At 40.6% G+C, this 21,965-nt stretch overlaps 4 protein-coding genes across 4 annotated transcripts; 2 read left to right on the top strand and 2 right to left on the bottom strand.

The window, feature by feature from the left end:
* Window positions 1-2,518: 2,518 nt before the first annotated feature.
* Window positions 2,519-3,222, bottom strand: LOC109431639 (DNA polymerase epsilon subunit 3). The gene is made up of 2 exons (XM_019707868.3): window positions 2,814-3,222; window positions 2,519-2,754 (listed from the first exon to the last, which is right to left on the bottom strand). The coding sequence occupies exons 1-2, from the start codon at window positions 3,082-3,084 to the stop codon at window positions 2,663-2,665; spliced, it is 363 nt and encodes a 120-aa protein (XP_019563413.3). The 5' UTR covers window positions 3,085-3,222; the 3' UTR covers window positions 2,519-2,662.
* A 154-nt stretch (window positions 3,223-3,376) lies between these two features.
* On the top strand, window positions 3,377-11,637 carry LOC115267497 (anaphase-promoting complex subunit 2). The gene is made up of 3 exons (XM_029874560.2): window positions 3,377-3,583; window positions 3,664-4,126; window positions 9,776-11,637. The coding sequence occupies exons 1-3, from the start codon at window positions 3,524-3,526 to the stop codon at window positions 11,605-11,607; spliced, it is 2,355 nt and encodes a 784-aa protein (XP_029730420.2). The 5' UTR covers window positions 3,377-3,523; the 3' UTR covers window positions 11,608-11,637.
* Window positions 11,636-12,332, bottom strand: LOC109431638 (WASH complex subunit 3). Its single transcript, XM_019707867.3, has 2 exons — window positions 12,171-12,332; window positions 11,636-12,109 (listed from the first exon to the last, which is right to left on the bottom strand). Exons 1-2 carry the CDS (start codon window positions 12,198-12,200, stop codon window positions 11,666-11,668), a joined length of 474 nt encoding a protein of 157 aa, XP_019563412.3. The 5' UTR covers window positions 12,201-12,332; the 3' UTR covers window positions 11,636-11,665.
* Window positions 12,333-12,440: 108 nt separating this feature from the next.
* On the top strand, window positions 12,441-21,121 carry LOC115267498 (uncharacterized). Its single transcript, XM_029874561.2, has 4 exons — window positions 12,441-12,590; window positions 12,656-13,890; window positions 19,401-19,579; window positions 20,093-21,121. Coding segments are annotated over exons 1-4 (2,154 nt in total). The 5' UTR covers window positions 12,441-12,588; the 3' UTR covers window positions 20,831-21,121.
* Window positions 21,122-21,965: the final 844 nt, after the last annotated feature.

The raw sequence follows: 21,965 nt of genomic DNA, 5'->3' as shown, positions 1-21,965 counted from the left end.
CGGCTCGTAAAATGGACTATTGTCAGTACATAATTGTTAAAAATGCCATGGCCTACTGAGGCATCTCAAAATAGTACCTAATGATAAAGTTTCTTGCTAGTAGGTACCTTTCTATATCAAAGAAAATGGATTTGTCAACGGAAACAAAAATTCAATAAATGATGCCATCATAATTCCTAAAGACAATGAAGAGAAAAACTTGTTGAGTATACGTGATTTTTTACTTTGCATGTGTTTTTGGGCAGTTCTTTTGTGATTTTTCTTAAAAATACTTTAAAATCAAAATTTCACCAAATAGTAAATCGTGAATAACTCTATATGGATCAAGCTGTAAAAAATATAAAAATAGTGAGTATTGCCCATTTTTGTACGGTAAAAAATATTTGTATGAAATTTATTAAGAAAAATGGCCATTTTTCAAAAATCTCGCCGGGGCGACCTCTAAACGTCATTTCTGAAAGTTGCCGTCATACAAAAGTTTGTTTCTACCACCCTTAGCTATCATTTGCAGGGTGAGCCCCCAAGCTTTTCGACCATGTGCAAATTTTGGGACAACCTAATGAATAATCTAATTCTATGAGAATTCTAACCTTGTAATGTATTGTTTATCAACCTTCCAGGACGCGCGCCATCAAGCTACCGAAACTGCACCGTGCTCGAGCTGTATATGAGGAGCGAGGTTTTTTAGTAGTGTTATACTTTTTACAACAGCGCGCGCGCTGAAGGGTTAACTTAAATTTTCTAAGCTTGCCAAGGTTTTGAAGACAAACATGAGATGAGAGAATTGCCTAAAGTCACATCAGCAAAGCTTTTACATATGGTCGGCGTTAAGTTAGAGTGGACTACGCGATTTTTTGGGCACGTAAAGTTAAGCGAAGGAATTCGAAAACTTTGAACTTTTCGACGATATTTTGATGCAGATGTTTCATTACATAATAGAGTATTAGTATTTCAGAAAATAATGCCCTAGATTTGATATTCCAAGTACTTGCAGGACATTTTCCCAAAATCATTGAAAAACAGATGGTCCGGTTTGACTTAACGCCGACCATATGTAAATGCTATCCATGGGGCCATGTTCAGCATTTAATATTTATGTATGGCAATATTAAAATTCAAAAGTACCAAAATTCATAAGAAAATTTCACTTGCCCAAAAACATGTTGATGGCTTAAAATGAATGTTTGACCAAAAACCAACTTTCTATAGTTACAAAAATGCTTTTTACTTCTTATTCTTCTTCTTCTTCTTTATGGCTCTACGTCCCCACTGTGACTTGGCCTGCCTCGCTTCGACTTAGTGTTCTTTGAGCACTTCCACAGTAATCAATTGAAGGCTTTCTTTGCCTGCCATTGCATGAATTTGTATATTGTGAGGCAAGTACAATGATACACTATGCCCAGGGAGTCAAGAAAATGTTCCCGACTAGAACGGGAATTGAACCCGCCGTCTCCGGATTGGGTATTCGTAGCCTTAACCACTAGGCTAACTGGAGACCCCATGCTTTTTACTTATTTTTAGCTTTTAGCACAGACAAACACTTGGAAAAAAATGCGATGAAAATCATCGTCACACATACATAATCGCCCAATGCTAATTATGCTGTGGTACGCAAATCTACTAAGTAGATGACGGTAGGCGGTAGTGAGCAAACGTCAAACAGGAGCAAAAACGATGCGAGCGCCATGAGCGAGCGATTTGCGAACTACGGAATATTTGAATAATCCGTTAAAAAGTGAAACGATGGGAAGTGAGTAGAATGAGACGTCTGTTTGTCTGTGCTTTTAGGTTAAGTAGTGAAACTTAAATAATAAAGAAATTTGTGAACTTCCAATAAAGTTATCACGCCATCTAAAATCTTGACGCAGATCGTCTTATTTAGGCATATTCACGAGAAAACTATTGCATTGAGCTTTAAATTTTATAATTTTGTTCAATTTTGGGAAGCTTAGCAACAATAATTGGGAATCACTGGTATTAAACTATCTAAACATCTGAAGTACGGCCAAAAAATGCGGGACATTCTTCGGGACGCTATGTGATGCGGGCCCGGTAGCTTGAGTTCGGGACTGTCCCGCACAATCCGGGACGTCTGGTCACTTTATTGGAAACGGAGAGATAACATTTCTGTCTTGACATAAGGTCTAGGACCAATTGGGCAGGTGGACTTATTTTGGGCACTTACTGCTATAACTCAGTCAATGTTGAACCGATTGACTTAATTTTTAGGACACGATCAGATACGTACACTGCCGTGAATCGCATATCAGTCCCATCTTTGCTGGATTTCCTATGCAAATGGGACAAGTATGCGATCCAGTACAGTATCTGACTATGTTCACAAAATTCAAGTCAATCGGTTTGAAATTGACTGATTAACAGCAGCAAGTGCCCAAATTAGGCCCCCTTGCTTGCCAAATGGTCCCAGACCCTATCTGTCCGGAAAAAGGCAAGACATTTCTGCCTAGTGAAGACGTTGGGTTAGGAATTCAAATTCTAATATACTAAGTAGACGCAATTGAAATGCTGTAGAAGTTTTTTTTTAAGTGCTTACTTAACTTACCTATATTTAATGTTAAATTCTACGTCGTTGTTACATCAAAAATCAGATTTAATTAAAAAGCCAAACTACACCTAATACCTTAAAATTCAAGAGTTAAAATTAATCTTCCTCGTTGGCTTCTTCCATAGGCTCCTCGTTCTCCGGCTTGTCTCCTTTTTTATCCTTTTTATTTTTCATAGTTTTTCGATAATCTGAAAATTACATTCCACATTAGAAAAATCCAGCATATTAGCTCATCCCTCGCACTTACTTTCCAGATCCTTTTTGAGCGGTGCTATGAAACTGTCGAACTCAATTTCCTCCAAGCCGGCCAGAACGTGATCCACGGTTAGGACTTTTTGCTTCTTCTTCTCGGCCACCGCGGTCGCTGCCGACGTCAGGTACAGCACGAAGACGGAAGTGGCACGGGTCAGAGCCGTTCGCGATTCGCTCGCTATCTTCACATCGCACGGAAGGGCTTCCTTCATCAGACGGGTTACCACCGAGTTCGGGAGGTTCAGATCTTCAATTCTCTCAACCATGGCGTGGAAGTACGAATTTTTGCGCTTATTTCAGACGATAATGCGAGGGAAACGTATTTTAAAAGGCCGGTCTTACAGGAAAGGTATAAAATGCATGTAAATCCGCGGGGAAAACGAAAACTGCGCTTTGGGAGTTTGACAGCAGCTGACAACTTCTGTTTTTGGGGAAAATATCTTATTAGATTCAGGCGCTGCCACACTTCATTGAAGTGATGAGAAGCTGTTTTTTATAGTAACTTGCTTGTCGAGTATGAAATCGATTCCTGTTTTGATATCGTTCCAACGTTTTCTACTTGCCGTGAAGCCGATATTTGAAAGTAGTTCTTTTAATTTAGTGATAAAAACTAGTGATATTTACCGTAAATCATTTCTAAATATCGTTTTTATATTGTTTGCTATCGGAGTTAATAGCTTCTAATTGAATTAAGGGTGCACAATCATGCTCAACGAAAATATATGCGTTGCGCTGTACAATGTTTTCCCGGTTTTACAGGATAAGGTAAGCCGTTCGTAAAATCATCAAAATATAAAAAAAAAGTTTTAGTTATTTAGCTACTGTACCCCTGATCTCCGTTCTAGCTTACCGTTGTACATGTCACGGACGAACAAATTTCACAACTTTCGATGCAGCTGGAAAGGCTAGGAAACCTGCCGATAATCTACGAAACTATCTTCTTCAAAATCGATCGCATGATGCGCTCGGAAACGGTGCCGAACTTCTGGCGCCATTTTCAAGGGGAAACTGATTCGGCCCCGAAAGATCAGCCGCTGAAAAATCAACACTTTTTCCGCTTTCAACGAGCCGTCAGCGAGCTGTACCAAGATTTCGGACGATATTACCTTCAGCTCAAGCGGCTCCAGAAGGTAAAGCAAGGGGTGCCGCTTCCGGTCGATGTCGCTAGGAAACCCAGTGATTTGAGTGAATTCAATCGGATGTTTCGGTGTGCTCTCCTCGCGCAACTTCCGACCGATTTCAACGATTTGGTGTATGAGTTCTACAGCATCGCATTCAAGGTGTTTGCCTTGACCCATGCGGACGGAGGTAAGAGCGAGGACGTTCGCCTGGGGGTTGCGAATTGCGGACTCGATTATTTTTATCCTCAGCTGATTGATTTAGCTATATTATAGAGACTTTCAGCCCTTGGCTTTATCCTCAGCGTTCAACCTGCTTTGCGACCCACAGACAGGGATGGGAAATGTCATTTCGTCATTTGCTAATTTCACTGCACTTAAATGGAAATTTTAATCGACGTCATCATTGATTATCCATAACTGATTAGCGTTATCACCAGTCCATGCGTACAAACAGAAATTTACACCAAAAGTGGTGTAGATGGAAAAAAATCATGACATTTTTTCTTGAAATTCGGCGTCATTTACCATCCCTGCCCACAGGGGTTTTGAAAAAGATCGATTTTTGCGTGACATAATAGTCTATCTTACGAAACGACATCAGTGTTGATATTGATATTCACACTCACGGGCTTGGACGCGACCTCCTGTCAAATTTTCATTCATGAAAACAGCGATCAGCTGTTCCGAAACGTCTCGTAAAATGGCTGTTTGCAGATTGGAAGGAATTTCTCGGCCTATCTTGATGCATGGGAATGGTAGTTTATGCAACAAGGTGCAGAATGCAGATATTTTTCAGCACGAGTCGTACATTTATCCAACGAGGTTTGCCGAGTTGGATAATTACGACGAGTGCTGTAAAATTTCTGCACCGTACAACGTACAGCCGTACAAGTTGCGTACAACGTTTTTTTGCAATTTCTCATCGTAATAGGCTGTTTTACCTCATGTCAATCTGCTAGGAAAAGGCCTACTTTCCCACACTAAATTAGCAGTGCTGTAATGGTTCATTACAGCACTGATTTGCGTTGCGTAATGAACCATTACAGCATTGTTTTTAGTTTTGATCAAATTCTTGATGGTTTTTGGACGCACGTTTGAAATAATGTAATAACTGCACAGTATAACCTGCTATGATCAGATTTTCTTAAACATGACTATGAACATCAGTGTGCAGTTTGGTGAACAATTTTTGATAAAAACTATCTTGAAGTGGTAGTTTATGAAATTGCGAAAAAACGTTGTACGTAACTCGGTGCAGAACTCGATTTTTACAGCACTCGTCGTAATTATCCAACTCGGCAAGCCTCGTTGGATAAATGTACGACTTGTGCTGTAAAAATCTTCATTGTGCACCTTGTTGCGTAAACTATTATTTTGCAATTTCATAATTTACCTCTTGAGGATAGTTTTAATCATTTTTTTATAGAACTGCACACTGTTGTTCATAGCCACGTTTAAGAAAGTCTGATCATAGTTGGTTGTACTGTGCAGTTGTCACAATTTTTCTAAACTGCATCCAGAAAGCATCAAGAAGTTGATCAAAACTGAAAACAGTGTTGTAATGGTTCATTACGCAACGCATTACCATTACAGCACTGCTAATTTGGTGTGGGAAAAAAGGCCTTTTCCTGACAGAATTGCGTGAGGTAAAACAGTCTATTACGATGAGAAATTGCAAAATTTCCTTACCTGAATCGCCCAAGAAACCGTTTTTCTTCCATCGCAGTACGCAGTTGCGAAGAAATGACAATTCAAATGGCAGTCACTGTTGAAAGTTTCTGCCAGGAATCGGACGACATTTTTTGACCGATTTCTTTTAAACTCGAAACTGGGAACTGTTACACTTTTTCGTGTGGTCTGAGGTCTGTGCCGTTAGGCATGAGCGCTCTCCATCTGGAAATTGTTGTGGTCGAGTAAAGCTACCTTTACGGTAACGATAAATGAGATTGAGAAATGGTCAAGTAGAGAGAGGTGAGATACCTCTTGAGTTGATATTTATATTATTATGAGAAATATATGCAGAACTGTTTTAACTGTGGACTGAACCACTTGTGTTTCTTTATGCCTTGCCGATGTCCCGTCGTTTATAACAGTGACGAACGAGGATGAATTGGTTTTTGATAAGTAATTGTTTCGCGTGTGATATTGTTTCGGCCAAAGATGTGCGCGTTGATTTGTTGTTTTTTATTGAAATTTGTGTACATTTTACCTTTTCCGCGTATTTTTTGTGACATATTTTGTATCGTGTGCTATACGGGATACCTTTTTAGCAGTGGCATCGTTTTGTGTAATATGTCGGTTTTGTCCACTTTTGGTGTCAAGAGGTTGATTGAAATCAACTATTTATTTTTTCCTTGACACGTCTTTGCATTTTAAGCATTTTTTTCGTTTTGTGTGGTATATTTTTGTATTTAATTAAGTTCAACATAATGCAATTTGTAGAACATTTCATTTATAATAAGGCCATTTTGAATCATCAACGATTCTTTTTATCCGGAAACTTTTCTTTGGCCTGGATTTTGCCTTTTTGTTCCATTTGTTTTTATTTTTTGCTCATGAAGAGCATGAGCCCCTGAGAGCTTTTCATTACCAGCACAACGCCGACCCGACAATGATCATCGCAATGTCAGCCTAACGAGCTTTGAACAACATATGAGAGCCAACCTAGGAGCCAACCATGTTGTTGGAAAAGAACAGTGAGCAGTTCAAGGAGACGATTTAGAATGCAACAAGCAACGTATGCAGCAACAGAGTGGCCAATGGAGCAAGTGCATTTTTGTTGGGTGCGTAAAGAATATCCAATTATGCCGAAGATCGTGTTCTTGATGCTACCGGTTGGATTTGGAAAGCGATTGTGGGTTTTGTTTGCGTGAATTGTGCTCGACATTTTCTTAATAAATTGTTTAGTAAGTTTGATTACGCGCGTGATTTTGTGTAAAAGGTTTACCCTTTTACATTATTTTGTTCGTATTTTTCCGCGTATTTTTAGTTCTATTTATAGTACATTTTGGTATACGGTATACGATATACATTGCACAGCGGAATTCCCTTGTGCATTTTGTTTTGACGATCAGGAGGTTAATTCTATTAACAATATTTTTTCCCTGACCACGTTTTATATATGGCTACAATAATTAATTTTGTTTTTTATGTATTAGAACATTTCAATGTAATATAGAACATTTTTTTTAATAACTAGGCCATTTAGAATCGCATGATTCTGTTTTGTCCAGCAAGTCTGCTGTTGGCATTCATTTGGCTTTCTTTGTTCTATTGTTGGTTGTTCTTTTTGCTCAAGATGAGGATGAGTACCAGCGGATTCTCTCAGCATCAGATCCATTTTTAAGTGAGCTTCGCATTTTATCAACTACATCTCATCGGCGACCGGCGAGCTTTGAGTGCGTTTCTCTTTGAGAATCATTTTCCGTTGAGACCGAGCTAATATCGAGTGCAGTACACGAGACCCAAGAGTTTTGTTTCGAAAGAACACCGAGATGACTATCAGCGATAAAGGAGCAGTGGTGCTAAGGAACAGCAGTGGCGAATGGTTAGATGTGTTGTGATAAATAGCACCAAATTATGACGTAGGATGCTTCTGTCGCTGAAGTGAATCGACGTTCCAGAAAATTTTACCGTATCGACTATGGAACGCGGAGATCTCATACACCTGTTCATTGCGCCCCTGCGGTAGAATGAGGTGGTGTCGTAAACGGACGGCCATTGACTGTTGGTGTGGCTGTTAGGGATGTTACGCCGAACATGGGCCGTGGATTCGTGGAAGAATATATATTTTGTAAACTTTATTAATATAGCTCATTTTGTAGACGTGATTGATTGATTCAAAATGTGTGAACTGAAGTCATTATTAAGACATTCTGAAGTATTGCCTTAAAATGTGTTATTTGTGCGTTCAGAGTACTTAAATCAGTAATTCTTGTTCTAGTGAAGAAACGTTAGTTTTAGTTAGGGCTAAATATCATATATGTAGCTTTCAGGGCAAAATATGTCTTTTTACTTAAGGGAAAAGGTGTTGTGGTCGAGTAAAGCTACCTTTACGGTAACGATAAATGAGATTGAGAAATGGTCAAGTAGAGAGAGGTGAGATACCTCTTGAGTTGATATTTATATTATTATGAGAAATATATGCAGAACTGTTTTAACTGTGGACTGAACCACTTGTGTTTCTTTATGCCTTGCCGATGTCCCGTCGTTTATAACAGAAATTATACACTTATGAGTTCTGCCCTTCCCATCATATCTTTCCCGTGATATACAAAGTGTCGACTCCATAAGTCATATCACAAAATATTTTTTTTAGTTTTCCCAGTTTTTCAGGGGGCATTTTGAAAGTTTATAGACTTTCAAAAATTAGCTAAAGTTTTATTAAATTATCGCTATATTCTTCCAAGAATTTTCTTATTATATTTTGATTAATACTTTTTGAGATTCTTACAAAATTTATCCAAATTTAGTTCAGGAATCGTTCTTAGGCTTTTAACGTAAAACCTCGATAACCTCTCATGATTTTTGCGAGAAACTTCATTTCATTTGTTCAGAGATTTCTTCAAAAGAGTCTTTCGGTATTTCTTTTAGAGTTTCCTCGCGGGATTCCTCTTAGAGGTTTTCAGAGTTCCTCTGAGAATAATGCCGAGAAAATCTGTAAAAAAAATAATCGCAGGAGAATCACTGCAAGAAATCCTGTAAACTTCTAAAAGGAGAATCAAGGAAAAAGCTATGGAAGAAAACACGAGAAGAATGCCAGGAGAAATATCAGCAATAGCTTCTGTAGAAACCCCAAAAGGCACTACGGAATTAATTTTAGAGGAAATACATTCCAGAACAAACACCGGAAGAAAACTTCTGAGAAATTTCAGCTGAAACTTCAAAAGAAAACCTGCGTGAAACACTAGAAGAAGAAAGCTCATGGAAATTTACGGGAGAAATTTCGGGAGGAATTCCTGCAGAAAAGCTCGTGAAAAGCTCCTTGGAGGAGCTCATAACACTTAGGAATAACTCCTGTAGAATCGGAAAAATCTAACATTCGGAAAGAATTAAGGAAAATATTCAAGGGAAATCTAGAGACAAACTCTAGCAGGATTTCCGCGAGAGCATCTGAGATACATCATGAGTGCAACTATTGTGAAGATCTCGGAATAAATCCTGAGCAAAATCCCACGAAAATTTCTCTGGGAACAGTACCAGGAAAACCTCTGCAATAAATTCTGAAAAAGGCCTGACAAAATCTCAATAATAATTAATAGGGGAATCTTTTCTGGACATAGTATTACTTGAAGGATACTATACTGCCCGTCTTCGCATGTCATGTCGCATGTTTTTAATGCGAATCGCAAGTTTGGGTTTGACATTCACGAGGTCATTTAAAAAAGATTTGATATCTTTTCCGCTTCATTTCACAGCTCAATATGCCATCAAAAGGGTACGCATGAATTGAATTTGACACATTCTACCGTTATGTTACAACGTTTCGAAGCTTTTTCGGTCAGACTTGTGAATTCGACGGTAAACCCTCAAATATCATTGCATATTCGGATTCCTGTAAAATTTTCAATAAATATGATCTGTTGAAAAGTTAGCTTTCATCGGAAAAGTATGTTAAAATTGGGAATGAGTAGCGTGACGTTACAACGTTGTAACATTTTTGCTGTACAAGAGTGGAATAAACCACTCTTAAGCAAACTTTGGCTTAAGAAACTGTTATTCACCTAGTTCTGTTACTTGGGTAACGTTTTGTGGAGTAGTTTTCGGGACCTCCAAATCTCGGGATATTTATAAAATCTCGCTTTCTAATATGATCCTACTTGTTTACTGCTTTCAGACGATTCCATGGAAGTTCCTGACTCGTTTCAGTGCACCGCCTGTGGTTTGGAATCAACCAATTGTCAGTGTCAAAGTTTGGCAAATGCTTTTACCAGTACGAACCAGCAGCTGGCCACCTTGGGGCTTTTGGATAAAATTGCTGGGTTTACACTGACGGCTTTGATCCAGGAGAGGATCGACGCCAAGATTGGGGAAACGAAGGAGAATTTTTCCGTTTCGCATATGGAGTCGTTGGAGCGATGGCTGAACACGGTGGTGCTGCAATGGTTGACGAGAATCTACAATCGCGGTTCGTTGTCCATCGGGACGGGGAATGGGAAGATTGAGGAGGCCATTCGTAACTTCCAGACTAAGTTGAGCTTCTATTTGTACGAGAACTATGCGAACACGATCATAGAGCAGTTCTTCGGGATAATTATAGACTTTCCCATGTCTCAAGCCGCCATCGATGACTTGAAAATCTGCATGGAAAAGATCGATTTGAAGAGTCACTTGGTGAAGACCATGAAGTGCACTTTGAATAATAAACTTCTGCATCCGGGAGTTGATACACCGGACATTCTGACTGGTTACGTGGCTGCGATCAAGGCACTGAGATATTTGGATCCGACTGGAGTGTTGCTGCAGACGATAACGGAACCGGTTAAGGAGTATCTTCGAAATAGACCAGACACAGTCCGATGTGTTGTCACCGGATTGACGGAAGAAGGTAGCTCAGATTTGTCGGATGAGCTCGCGAGAAGTGAATACGCTAGGGCTAAAGCGAGCTCTAATGAGAAACTAGAATTGACCGATTGGGAGAACTGGAATCCCGACCCGGTAAATGCGGATTTGGCCGTAGCGAAGGACCCTCGATCGGGAAAGCCTTCCGATATTATTTCGATGGTGGTCGATATCTACGGTAGCAAAGAGTTGTTCGTGAATGAATACCGGAATCTACTAGCGGAGAGATTGCTATCTCAATTGGATTGCAATACGGAGAAAGAAATGCGCAACTTGGAGCTTCTCAAAATTCGTTTTGGCGACACATTGCTGCACAGCTGTGAAGTTATGTTGAAAGACATTAACGACTCCAAACGTATTAATTCTCACATTCTATCGGAAGAATCAGAACTTGATGGAGATAAACCTTTCGATATGTCTGCCTTGGTCGTTTCTTCCCAGTTTTGGCCAACGTTCAAAAAGGAAACTATGGAATTACCTCCAGCGATCAAGGCAATGTTTGATCAATACACAAAGGCGTTTGAGTCATTCAAGGACAATCGGACCCTCCACTGGACTCCACTGAATGGGAGGGTCGTCATTGACCTGGAAGTGGACGGAAAAACAACCGAAATGCTAGTAACCCCCGCGCAGGCCACCATTGCCATTCACTTCAGCGAGCAAAACGAATGGGAACTGGATAAGCTTGGCCAAAAAATGAATATGCCCCCGTCAATCCTGCGAAAGCGACTGGTATTTTGGCAAGCTCAAGGCTTGATCCGAGAGGCTACGGAAAACTACTTCGTGCTGAACGACCGCAACAAACCGGAAGCAGCTGAAGAATTACAAGTGCAACCACCGGAAATGTGCGAAGATGATGACACCGAATGCGCCATGGAATCCGCGAGCGACCAACGGGAAGAGGAGTTGCAGGTCTTCTGGTCGTACATCGAAGCGATGCTTACGAATCTGGATTCGCTGCCACTGGAGCGCATCCATCAGATGTTGAAAATGTTTGCCTCTCAGGTGGAATTCACCCAGGAAGAGCTAAAAAAAATTCTGCAGCGAAAAGTCCGAGAGCATAAGCTTGTATATACTGGCGGAGTGTATCAATTGCCCAAGGCTTAGGATTCGAATAAATGAAACATCGTAAAACTATATCTTTTAGTACAAATATTTCAACATATCACAAAAAAGCGTCAATATAATTGGGATCTAAACCCTCGGAACCGATCTTACTTTTTACAGCCGCAAGTGGGACTCCTACCTGTACCATTTTAAAATACTTGTCGTACCTGGGATCCCTAGGAGCTGTTTCTACGGGAGTGGATGATTCTTCTTTCGTGGTTGCATCCTCCGCTGGTATCGATTCATTACCCTTATTTTGTTTTCCCGAGGGAACCGTCGTCTCCGAGACGGTGACATCTGTTGCTGTTCCATTCTGCAATGTGTCTATCGAGGCCAGTTTGGCTTCCACAATCGACAGGGATGCCTCCAAACTTTGTATTTTATGTTCATACTGGACAAATTTAGATTCGCAATCGGAGGCGAATTTGTTGAGAAAATTCACCGTGCTCAGTACGAAATGGTTGATGAATGCGACCATTCGTTTCTGGTTAGTTGGGGGAAGCTGTTGAAGAATAGATTATTTAAATAACTTTTTAATAATACATGCACCTCATTCGACCTACCTCATGCTTCTCGAGTCCAACAGTTTCCATGTTTTCCGAGTTTTTAGGCAGTTTTTAGAAAAACTGTTTAAATTTACTTGCATTTAATGACTAATCAAAATTTCAGTGGTTCTAATAAGATTTTAAGGTAAACAAATTAGTTTAGTAGGAATCTGTCATAATGCTCTCAGAAACGGACTTCTCTATTTTACCAGACAGCTTTGTGCTATAAAATTTCATTCTTCTCATCCGTGCGATGTTTTTTCGTTTCAAACAGTTTAGTTCAGTGTACCCGAGTGTACACGTAACCGAATCCGTCCAAGAAAAATAAATCACAAAAATACGCCATCTTGGAAAGTTGGAACCAGTGCAGTTTGGTGAACGCTCCGTGAAAAAATCGATTTTTAGCTGTTTTATCGCCCAAAAATCATCAAAAATCATGTAAGTCAATTAATTAAGTTGCTGGGAGTGAAATGTGCTAATTTGTTTGAACTGGATTTGCGCAGGAATCGCCGTGGAGGACGTGATTACGACGACCGTGGGGGCCGCGGTGGCGGAGGCTCATCGAATTTGATGCGTCGAAATGATCGTAATGGCGGACGGGTAGAGAAGCGCTTCGATAAACAGGAGCGCAATGGGGAAAATTTGCGCCCCGTCCGGTGGGATCAGGTGAAGTTGGAACCGTTCAAGAAGGACTTTTTCAATCCGGCTAGTAGTGTTTTGGAGCGGTCAAGGTCCGAGGTGTGCCAGTTTTTGGATAAGAACGAGATCACCATGATCGGTAAGAATGTTCCGGCTCCGATTATTCAGTTCGCTGAAAGTGGCTTTCCGAGTGTGTTTTTGGACGAGATGTCACGCCAAGGGTTTCAGGAACCGACGAGCATCCAAGCCGTGGGATGGTCAATTGCGATGAGCGGACGGGATATGGTCGGTATCGCAAAAACTGGAAGTGGCAAAACCTTGGCGTACATTTTGCCTGCGTTGATTCATATAAGTAACCAGCCGAGGCTTCTGCGGGGTGATGGCCCTATTGCTTTGGTGCTGGCCCCGACCCGTGAGTTGGCCCAGCAGATTCAGCAAGTTTGCAACGATTTTGGTCGCCGTATGAGTATTATGAACACTTGCATCTTTGGGGGTGCTTCTAAACATCCTCAAGCGGACGATTTAAGACGTGGCGTTGAGATTGTGATTGCTACTCCAGGGCGGTTGATTGATTTTCTTGAAGGTGGAACCACCAATTTGCGGCGTACTACTTACCTGGTGCTCGACGAGGCGGATCGTATGCTTGACATGGGTTTCGAACCACAAATCAGGAAAATTATTTCTCAAATTCGACCGGACAGACAGGTTCTCATGTGGTCGGCCACTTGGCCTAAGGAAATCCGCAAGCTGGCTGAGGAATTCCTTCGAGAATACATTCAAATCAACATTGGTTCGCTCAATTTGGCAGCGAATGAGAACATCATGCAGATCATCGAATGCTGCGAGGAGTACGAGAAGGAGAATCGGCTTTTTAAGCTATTGACGGAATTATCCCAGCACGGGGACAGCAAGTCGATTATTTTCGTCGAAACCAAACGTAAGGTTGACCAGATCACAAACGTCATTAAGCGCAACGGGTGGAGATGCGACGGCATTCATGGTGACAAAACCCAAAAGGATCGCGATTACGTATTGAATACTTTCCGTCGATTGCGTAGCGGAATTTTGGTCGCTACCGATGTGGCTTCGCGCGGTTTAGGTGAGAATTGACAGATCTGTTTTAATCCCTCCGAGGGAGCTGGTCGTTGATCCGAAAGAGAGAGGTGGCGAAATTCAATGTATGGGGTTGGAAGCCGGCGGCGGCAGATGACGAAGGACAACCCGAATTCAGCGAGGATGGCTCCTGCTGAATCAATCGACACTTCTTCCTGTGTTCCTGGTCTACACAATTTTGCTTGTCAAGTACTGATGGGACAGCTCAGAAGGGTTATTGGATTGCACATTTCAAATGTTTTTCTCCAAGGATGTATTTAAAGATTTTCATAGCTTATGTGCGTTCAAGGGTTTACTATCATAATCAAATCTATTGGACAAGCACGTAAGATGGAAAGTATGGAACCGTTCCGACGTTTGGCTAACTCTGCTATTATTGATTTTCTCTAAGCGATTTGAAGAGATCAGTATGTAATACCCATTGTTACATTGGGCCATTACACTAGGTATCCTCTGTCAATCTCCCCTTTTAAAACCTACTTCGTTCTTTTGTCCTCGTCATCCCAAAGCTGTATGTTAGACTACAAAGGATTGCTCCGGGTTTTAGTAGATTCCTCAATGTTGTCAGAATGTGGGTCATTGCCAACGCGAACATATATTGAATTTCACCTCAATTTGGTTACGAGCACTCTGAAAATCGGTTGAACTTAACACGCCATGGTCAGTCATCAAATCATGCGGAGACGTGCGTTTCAGCAAACCGGTGAAGAGAAACAGAACAAAGGCCTATCCGTATCGCAAACCAACCGATACGACTCCACGACATATCGATCTGTTATTATTTTTACTAGGTTGGCTTGCTGCAGTTCGTATCAGTATTCAATCCATCAAAATCTCACAGTCCACTATCGGGAGAGCTGGCTATCATCACACCTCGACTAACGACGCGGAAACACTTCGAGCCAACTATCCACTTATCAGTTCTGTTAAGGAGCTATCTAACTTAATCGCTTCTCAATTTCACAGGATTGATCGATGATTGCTTTCGGTGGAATTCTACGTTTCCAGGTTGCACCGAAGCTTGCTGGGCTTTCCTGTTGGTTTCAGCTTTGAGTCCAGCTGGCACCAACAAAAAGGGGGATTTCAAATTCCTTCCATCCTAAATATGAACCAAAAATCGACGGTGGACAACTCCTGAGATGAATACTGGACAAAACTGCGCAACCTTGTCTAGAACTGTACGCCAACGTCACTTAAAGTTTGCGAGTGCTGTTCCTTCTAATGCGCAGTTGGTACAATCACACATACACCCACACGTACGCCCCCACTCACTGATAGTAGTTGTGATCATACATTGGGCTCGCACCGTTCCGCAAGTGGCCCAGTGGCATACGGTCACGATCTCCCGTTGTTGAAGTGCACTAAGAAAGGCATTGCATGTCAGTAGTTATGAAGCGTAGACTAACGGGAGTGCCTCAAGGAGTTCGCATCGCTACAGAGGCATTTGAAGCAGGTAAGTTTTACTATCGTTCTACGCTTATTTTAGATAGCAGTGAGTTCAGAAGGATAACTGACATGTACCCTTTTTAGATGCACTTTTAGTTATTTTCGTGGTTTGCTCTGTTAGACGCAATCAACAAACGCCACTAATTTGACTTTCAAGACTGGTTGAAGCTTCTGCTCAGAACAGTTCATGATGTGTGGTTTTCAGTAACTGCGTGTTAATTCGAACCTTTCTATCGGGAACAGATTACACTCGCCACAGAAGTGACGTTGAATTAGATTCACTAGATTGAACAGATGCGAGCTGCTAAATCAAATTCTAGTTAAGAATTCTTAATATCGCTGCTACAGTGGAAATCAGAGACAGCAGAAAACAGGAAATTGTTGAATACGCGATTTTCTACTGACTCTGCTTCATGATTCTAGTTTCTAACTGGAACTTGCCCTTTTAGTGCTGTTATAGGGAATTCTCTCAAATTTGATTACTGAGCGTGCCAGATCGACGATATAATGTTCTATGGTATTAAGTTAAAATGCGAATGGGATGCCAAGTACCTAGTTCTATATTACTGTAGCTTGGTAGTATGTATCCACTTTTGAATCCCATGTGCGGCATCAGTATCGGCAAAAATTAATTGTTTATCGTTTGCCCCCTTTTTTTAACAGTTAGTGTACTGTAAAATCTTTTACCGAAACAGTTCTGTTGTTCTAATTTCGTCAAAAAAGGACCGAACAGATAATTCAGGATTAAGTGTGTAGTTTGCTGTATGCTCCTCTTAGAACTTTTGGAATTGTTTATTCGTTTGCCTTTATTTCAGAAAATTATATCTTGTTTGGGTGTCTGCAATTGACAGCATTGTTTAGTTAGAATGTTTTTATCGCTTATATGTTGTATGGAAGACTTCGTATTTGTTTTTTGTACCTGAAATGTTGTCAAAGGATGTACTGGCGTAGCATTGATACATTAGCGGAGCCAGCGTTTTCTTTTTTCTTACTCTCGTAAACATACATCAGAAAAAGAAAGATAAAAGAGGAGGCAGTTTGCTTCTTTTTCATCCCGCACTTTCTCGTGTATGTTTAGGAGACTGCACGCTAAGAAAATGTTACTCTAAAATGAGTAAGATTCACACAAAACTGAGCTAAACTGGAACAGCTAAAAAAATGAGTAAATTGCATTTCCATCGATAGCGCAGGCCCAAGTGTAAAAATCCAATCAATTTAGGCCGTATAATATTCTTCACATCAGCAAGAATATTATACGACTTAAACTGATGAGATTTTCGCACTTGGGCCAGCGCTATCGCTGGAAAAAAAATTTACTCATTTTTGAGTTGTCCCACTTTAGCTCTAAAATGAGTGAATTTTCTGACCGTGTGAGTAGGAAAAAAGAAAGAGCTGGCTCCGCCTCTCTCTGAACTCAAATAGTAGCAAGTGTATGTAACTTTTTGCAAGTAATTGATCCAAACTTTGATCACTCACACTTTCATTGGTCGTTCTTTCTTCGTTGATTTCGGCAGCAGGTCGTGCTGTGACTTTTTTATTGGCCTCCTAAAGTGAGGTTAAGTTTTGTGAAATTCCATTTCGTATTTTAGTGATTGAGTCGTTCCAGATAAAATTTAATGTGGGATCGGGGTAGAAAAAATCATTTTATCGATAAATTTACCAAAAAATTGATGATCAAACTGATTGGGAACTGGTATTTCCCTTTCAAGCTTCCAAATTTTCACGACATAACCTCTACTTTTAATCGCCAATAGAGTGACATATCGTTCTCTTTTGGCTCCTCTACCGCTTGCTCATAGCAATGTGGTCATGAGTCTGGAATACGGTTATGTGGAGACACATAAAAAAGAGAAAACTCTCGTTCCTGTATATACTTCCCATTTTGCCCCTATATCGAATGTGCAAAATTTCAGCTAGGGGTCACCCCTTGATGCTTAAAAAAAAGTCGATGAATGATTTCTGTAGAAAATTTTACGAGGAATCAGATCCCCATAGACCGCAAAACCAAAATATGGATATTGATATGGAGCCAAAATGGAACCTATAAAAAGTGTATACAGGAGTGAAATGCGTTTCTGTCCCATGCTAGATCATACAGTCGGGAATTTCTGGCAAAGCTCGGAAATTTTTGTTGTTATTCAGTTAGGAGTTTTCAATTAATGACGCCGTCGACAAAATTTCAAAACATTAACCCACGAGCGATCGCGCTGTTGTATTTTGTACAACACGTTGAAAAAATTTCGCTTTTTGTACTCAGCATAGCGTGATGCTGACGCAGGTAGTCAACCGCGCGAGTTACGGAAGGTTAAATCCTCTATGGATACTTTACGTTGCGTTGACAGAATTTTGACAAATAACATACGTTACTTATTCTGCGCCGGGCTCAACAGTTCGGGAAGATTCATTTATTTCATTTATTTGGTCCTTCATTTTTCGGGGATCTCACTCCCCCATCTGTCACGCTATTTTCCAACTTTGCTTATTCACGTTTTCTAGACCCCTCCTTCAAATGTTTGACGTCAAATGATGTTTATACAAAAAAAAAAAAATGACACATGAAAAGTTGAGGTTCCAGTTTTCTGAACCATTTCTCCTCCTGAGACAGACATGCTTTCTCTTTCAGGGACAACTGGATGAATGGGTCATCTGGATGAGTGGGCCATCTGCTATATGAAAAATTAAAAATTGAATCGCATTCGATCAGATATTTTTTTTCTGATGAGAGTTTTAAATTATTCTAAGACTAAGTATAGCCTGGGATGCGCCGAAATACTTGGGCTTAGGAAGTGGTCGATCTGCGGTTTTTGACAATGAATACACCTCAACCTCGTTTTACGTTCAACATATAGGCTGCGCAATATTCTTAACTACTATACTAAATACTACCCTACAAGTTTGCCGAACATCGCATTGTAGTAACAAACTCCCGAACTGAGTTTTAGATAAATGAGTTAAAGGATTGTCAGGTGAGGGGAAGCATCCTTGGCGCATAACTGTAGAATCCGAATTTGATTAAGAAATACTTGACCTTCAAAAACGACCTCTATGATCAAAGTTAATGCTTACGCAGATGAGCAGTAAATCGGTAGCATGTACAACATTTCATAACCATCAATATCTAATCCACATACAATCAGAAATGGATTAGCTCCCCTCAACAGTAACTCGCAAGTGCAAAAGCAAAACATCAAAATTCCGTTATGGTACCGAGAATCAGCCGTGAGTTGTAAGTTTATTCGCACACGCTTGAGTCGTGAGTTCGAATCAACACAAAAACTCTCAAGAATAAACGAACTAACTATTATGCATTTTACAGTACTTTTTATAGCAAATCCAAGTGACTATACTTCACAAACTATTATTTCGTGCATCAATGTTGCTGTAAAACAGAACTGTTCATCAAAGAAATACGTTTTTCATTAAACTGCGAAAAGCTCAGAGTTGCTTTGCGAATAAACTTGTGTCAGTTTTAAAGTGTACGTAAGTTCAATTGCTATTCTTGAAAAAAAAAAAAAACAAACATCTTCACCAGATAAAATAAAGTTATGTCATCTCAAACGATCTTAGGTCAAATGACTTTCCTGTTGAATTAAAAATGATTTCTTATACCGTAAATAATAGTCATAGACTTCAGAGATCACGCTACTATGGCACCTATGGTAATCATCTTTAAATGGTAAATTTGAAATCATAAACAATGCTAAATCGAAAAGTGTGACTTCGAGTTGGGGGTTTTCATCTGTAATCACCGAACAGAAGGAGCATCACGTGCGCTTGTTTGGATTCACCTGTCGTGGAATTAGGCCTACAATCTGTTCCCATTTGCTCGCTGCTGACTGACTGAAGCGGATTAGTTTAAACTTATTTTCAAACTGTAAAAATAAAGGAGAATCACACTCAAGTGGCTATCCTGATCAAAATTCATTCGTTCTTTAGTGGTAGGTACTTGTTATCCTATCTGTTTTCGCTTTCTAATTAAATCCAACATTGCTAGAACGTCAACTAATGTTTCTTTTTGCTTCACCCCTGTGACTGTCTTCCATAACTTAGACGTTGACGATGTCAAATACGTCATCAACTTTGACTTCCCGAACAACACGGAGGACTACATTCATCGCATTGGTCGCACTGGTCGTTCCACCAACAAGGGCACATCGTACACATTCTTCACACCGGCCAACGGTGCCAAGGCTGGTGACTTGATTGGTGTGTTGAGGGAGGCAAATCAGGTGAGTTTACGCGGTCCAGCACTATTTGCCCAGCTCTAAATTTCATCTTTTCTGATGTACCTCGGAGCTAATGCAGCTATTTCACGAATATCCATCACACTATCAAATGTTAGGAACCTATTCTTGATTCAGAAAATGAGAATCAGAAAAACAATGAAATTTTAAGCTGGGTAGAACTAAAGTTTTTTTTTTATTGAACCGTGTTATCGCGGTAGGGTAGCGAGCCACTTGGGCAGTGGCCGGTATTTTGGGCACTTGTCGCTATAACTCAATCAATTTCAATCCAATTGACTTGAAATTCTGTACACGGCTAGATACTATACGTTTCTCACCGCGTTCCAAAAATTGTGTCAATTGGTTCAAAATTGGTTGAGTTATAGCAGAAAAGTGCCCAAAATAGGAGACCTGCCCAGATGGTTCCATTTTCCTATGAAATCATAAGATCATTTGGTTCCATATGACTCCTGTAGAAATATTCAATCACAATTACCAAAATATCCGTTTGTTTTCCAGTTCGTGAATCCGGAGTTGGAACAATACGCCCGTAGCGGTGGTCGCAATCGTGGCGGCAACCGTGGACGCTATGGAGGCGGCGGCGGTCGCAATATGAGAAACGACGGAAAGGGCCGCCGAGGTGACGATTACCGCAGCGGAAATGGAGACGATCGTGGACCGAAATTCGCTCGCCGTGACGATTATGGCGGCGGCAGTCGTAACGATTTCGGTGCCAGAAATGGTGGATTCGGAGGAGATCGTGGTGGCTTCGGTGGCAACAAAGATCGAGATAGCGGATTCAAATCAAATGGTTATGGTGGCTCCAACGACCGTGGAGGATACGGTGCTCGTGATGGTGCTTCGAAGGGCAGCTCTGGTTTTGGCTCTAGTTCTGATAAGTCTGGCGGGTACGGAAACAGTGCTGATTCACGCTCGTCTGGATATGGATCTCGGCAACAGAATGGAACAGGTGGAGCAGGTTTCACCGGAGGAAGTGTACCGCTTCCAAACTTCAGCAAACCACCACCATCATTCTCTGCTCCCCCGGCAGGCGGTTTCACGGCTCCACCTCCGTCGCGTCGTCCGGAAGAAAGGCAACGTCCACCACTTGCCAGCACGGTCGGCAGTTCTTTTGGGTCGATGAGCAGCACCAGCTCTGCACCCAGCTATCCCAGCAGCAATCAATACCCTTCGAGCCAGGCACGTCCCTATGGATCTCGTCCTAACGTTCCATCAGCAGTTGGTAGTGGCATGTAAATCACATTCTATTTAGTTGAAATGACTAAACACTAGCGGCATAAGATGATTTAAATGAAACAACAAAGTATCTTCAATTATGTAAGCGCTTTTAATATTTTAATATGCCACAAATACGCAAGACAACTCAAATTAGGCTGTTAGGTTAATCTACATCATCTTATTGTGAATGGAATCATTCAACAGAGTTCGGAATTTGGAAAAACAAATATTTTACAAATATTTTTAAGCGTGCGTAAAGCTGTATGTTTATTTAATTTCTAATAAAGTATGAAAGATTTAAAATGATCATATTAATTGTTTCTACTGTTATACATATCACATACATAGGTACTGTAATCAGCAGTTTGGGTGGGCTCTATCGTATTTTGGACGTTGCATGAAAATAAATGTAGGTACTCCAACAGCTTCAAACAACATCAAAAATTGCACTAATTGGCTTCTAACACAAACTTTTTAAAATGTATGAATAAAAATTACTTTTGATCAATATTACGTCTAAAAAGCGTTAAATCAGAAAGGTTCAAACTTTTGATTCGTGCAGAAACAAAAATTAAGGTGACCCAATGATAGCTGAGTTATAAGCCTAAGGGCCGATTTCTTCACCCTGGTTTAAGGCGAAACTGGATCCATTTCCTCACTTTTTGGTTTTTGATTTTTTATTAAATAACGAAGCAATATTTTCAAAATCGGTTTTCGTGCACGTGTAGAGTATGGATCAAGGTATCTCCTGATTTTTTTTTCGTGGTGAAAATGTTTTTCGTTTTTATAGAAACCATTTTTTAAACAAAATTTGGTGGGGGCTGGCTCACCAACACTTCCGGTCCGCTTTAGTGCATCATTGTGGCCAGGTGTTGTTCTAGTTTTTCCAGCTGTATTGTAAAGCATGAGCGGTGATCCTTGGCATTCTTGTGTAAATTGGGGTACTCGGAATGTTGATCGATCACCGATTATTGCTGGCAGATGCAGTGGAAAGTTTGTCTTAATACGTATCAATCGTCTCTGACAAACGAGAAAAACTGACCTCACTGATTACCTGTCTCTGAGCCAAATTTGGTATAGAGTCTTCAGTCTCCGATTAATCGTTTCATGTTTGATGGAGGCTTTTAATTCAATCAATGTTGGTAAAAACTCA

Source organism: Aedes albopictus, chromosome 2, assembly GCF_035046485.1.
Source record: "Aedes albopictus strain Foshan chromosome 2, AalbF5, whole genome shotgun sequence".
NCBI lineage: Eukaryota > Metazoa > Arthropoda > Insecta > Diptera > Culicidae > Aedes > Aedes albopictus.
The sequence above is the reverse complement of the archived record's forward strand: the minus strand, read 5'-3'. Positions and strand labels throughout refer to the sequence as shown.

Excerpts from the sequence above, each read along its gene's own strand:
- LOC109431639 (XM_019707868.3), bottom strand. The coding sequence starts at position 3,084 with ATGGTTGAGAGAATTGAAGATCTGAACCTCCCGAACTCGGTGGTAACC. Across the intron at positions 2,755-2,813 it reads GCTCAAAAAGGATCTGGAAA|ATTATCGAAAAACTATGAAA; the intron begins GTAAGTGCGAGG and ends TGTAATTTTCAG.
- LOC115267497 (XM_029874560.2), top strand. The coding sequence starts at position 3,524 with ATGCTCAACGAAAATATATGCGTTGCGCTGTACAATGTTTTCCCGGTT. Across the intron at positions 3,584-3,663 it reads TCCCGGTTTTACAGGATAAG|CTTACCGTTGTACATGTCAC; the intron begins GTAAGCCGTTCG and ends TCTCCGTTCTAG. Across the intron at positions 4,127-9,775 it reads CTTGACCCATGCGGACGGAG|ACGATTCCATGGAAGTTCCT; the intron begins GTAAGAGCGAGG and ends TACTGCTTTCAG.
- LOC109431638 (XM_019707867.3), bottom strand. The coding sequence starts at position 12,200 with ATGGAAACTGTTGGACTCGAGAAGCATGAG. Across the intron at positions 12,110-12,170 it reads TTGGACTCGAGAAGCATGAG|CTTCCCCCAACTAACCAGAA; the intron begins GTAGGTCGAATG and ends ATTCTTCAACAG.
- LOC115267498 (XM_029874561.2), top strand. Across the intron at positions 13,891-19,400 it reads TGTGGCTTCGCGCGGTTTAG|ACGTTGACGATGTCAAATAC; the intron begins GTGAGAATTGAC and ends TCCATAACTTAG. Across the intron at positions 19,580-20,092 it reads TGTTGAGGGAGGCAAATCAG|TTCGTGAATCCGGAGTTGGA; the intron begins GTGAGTTTACGC and ends TTTGTTTTCCAG.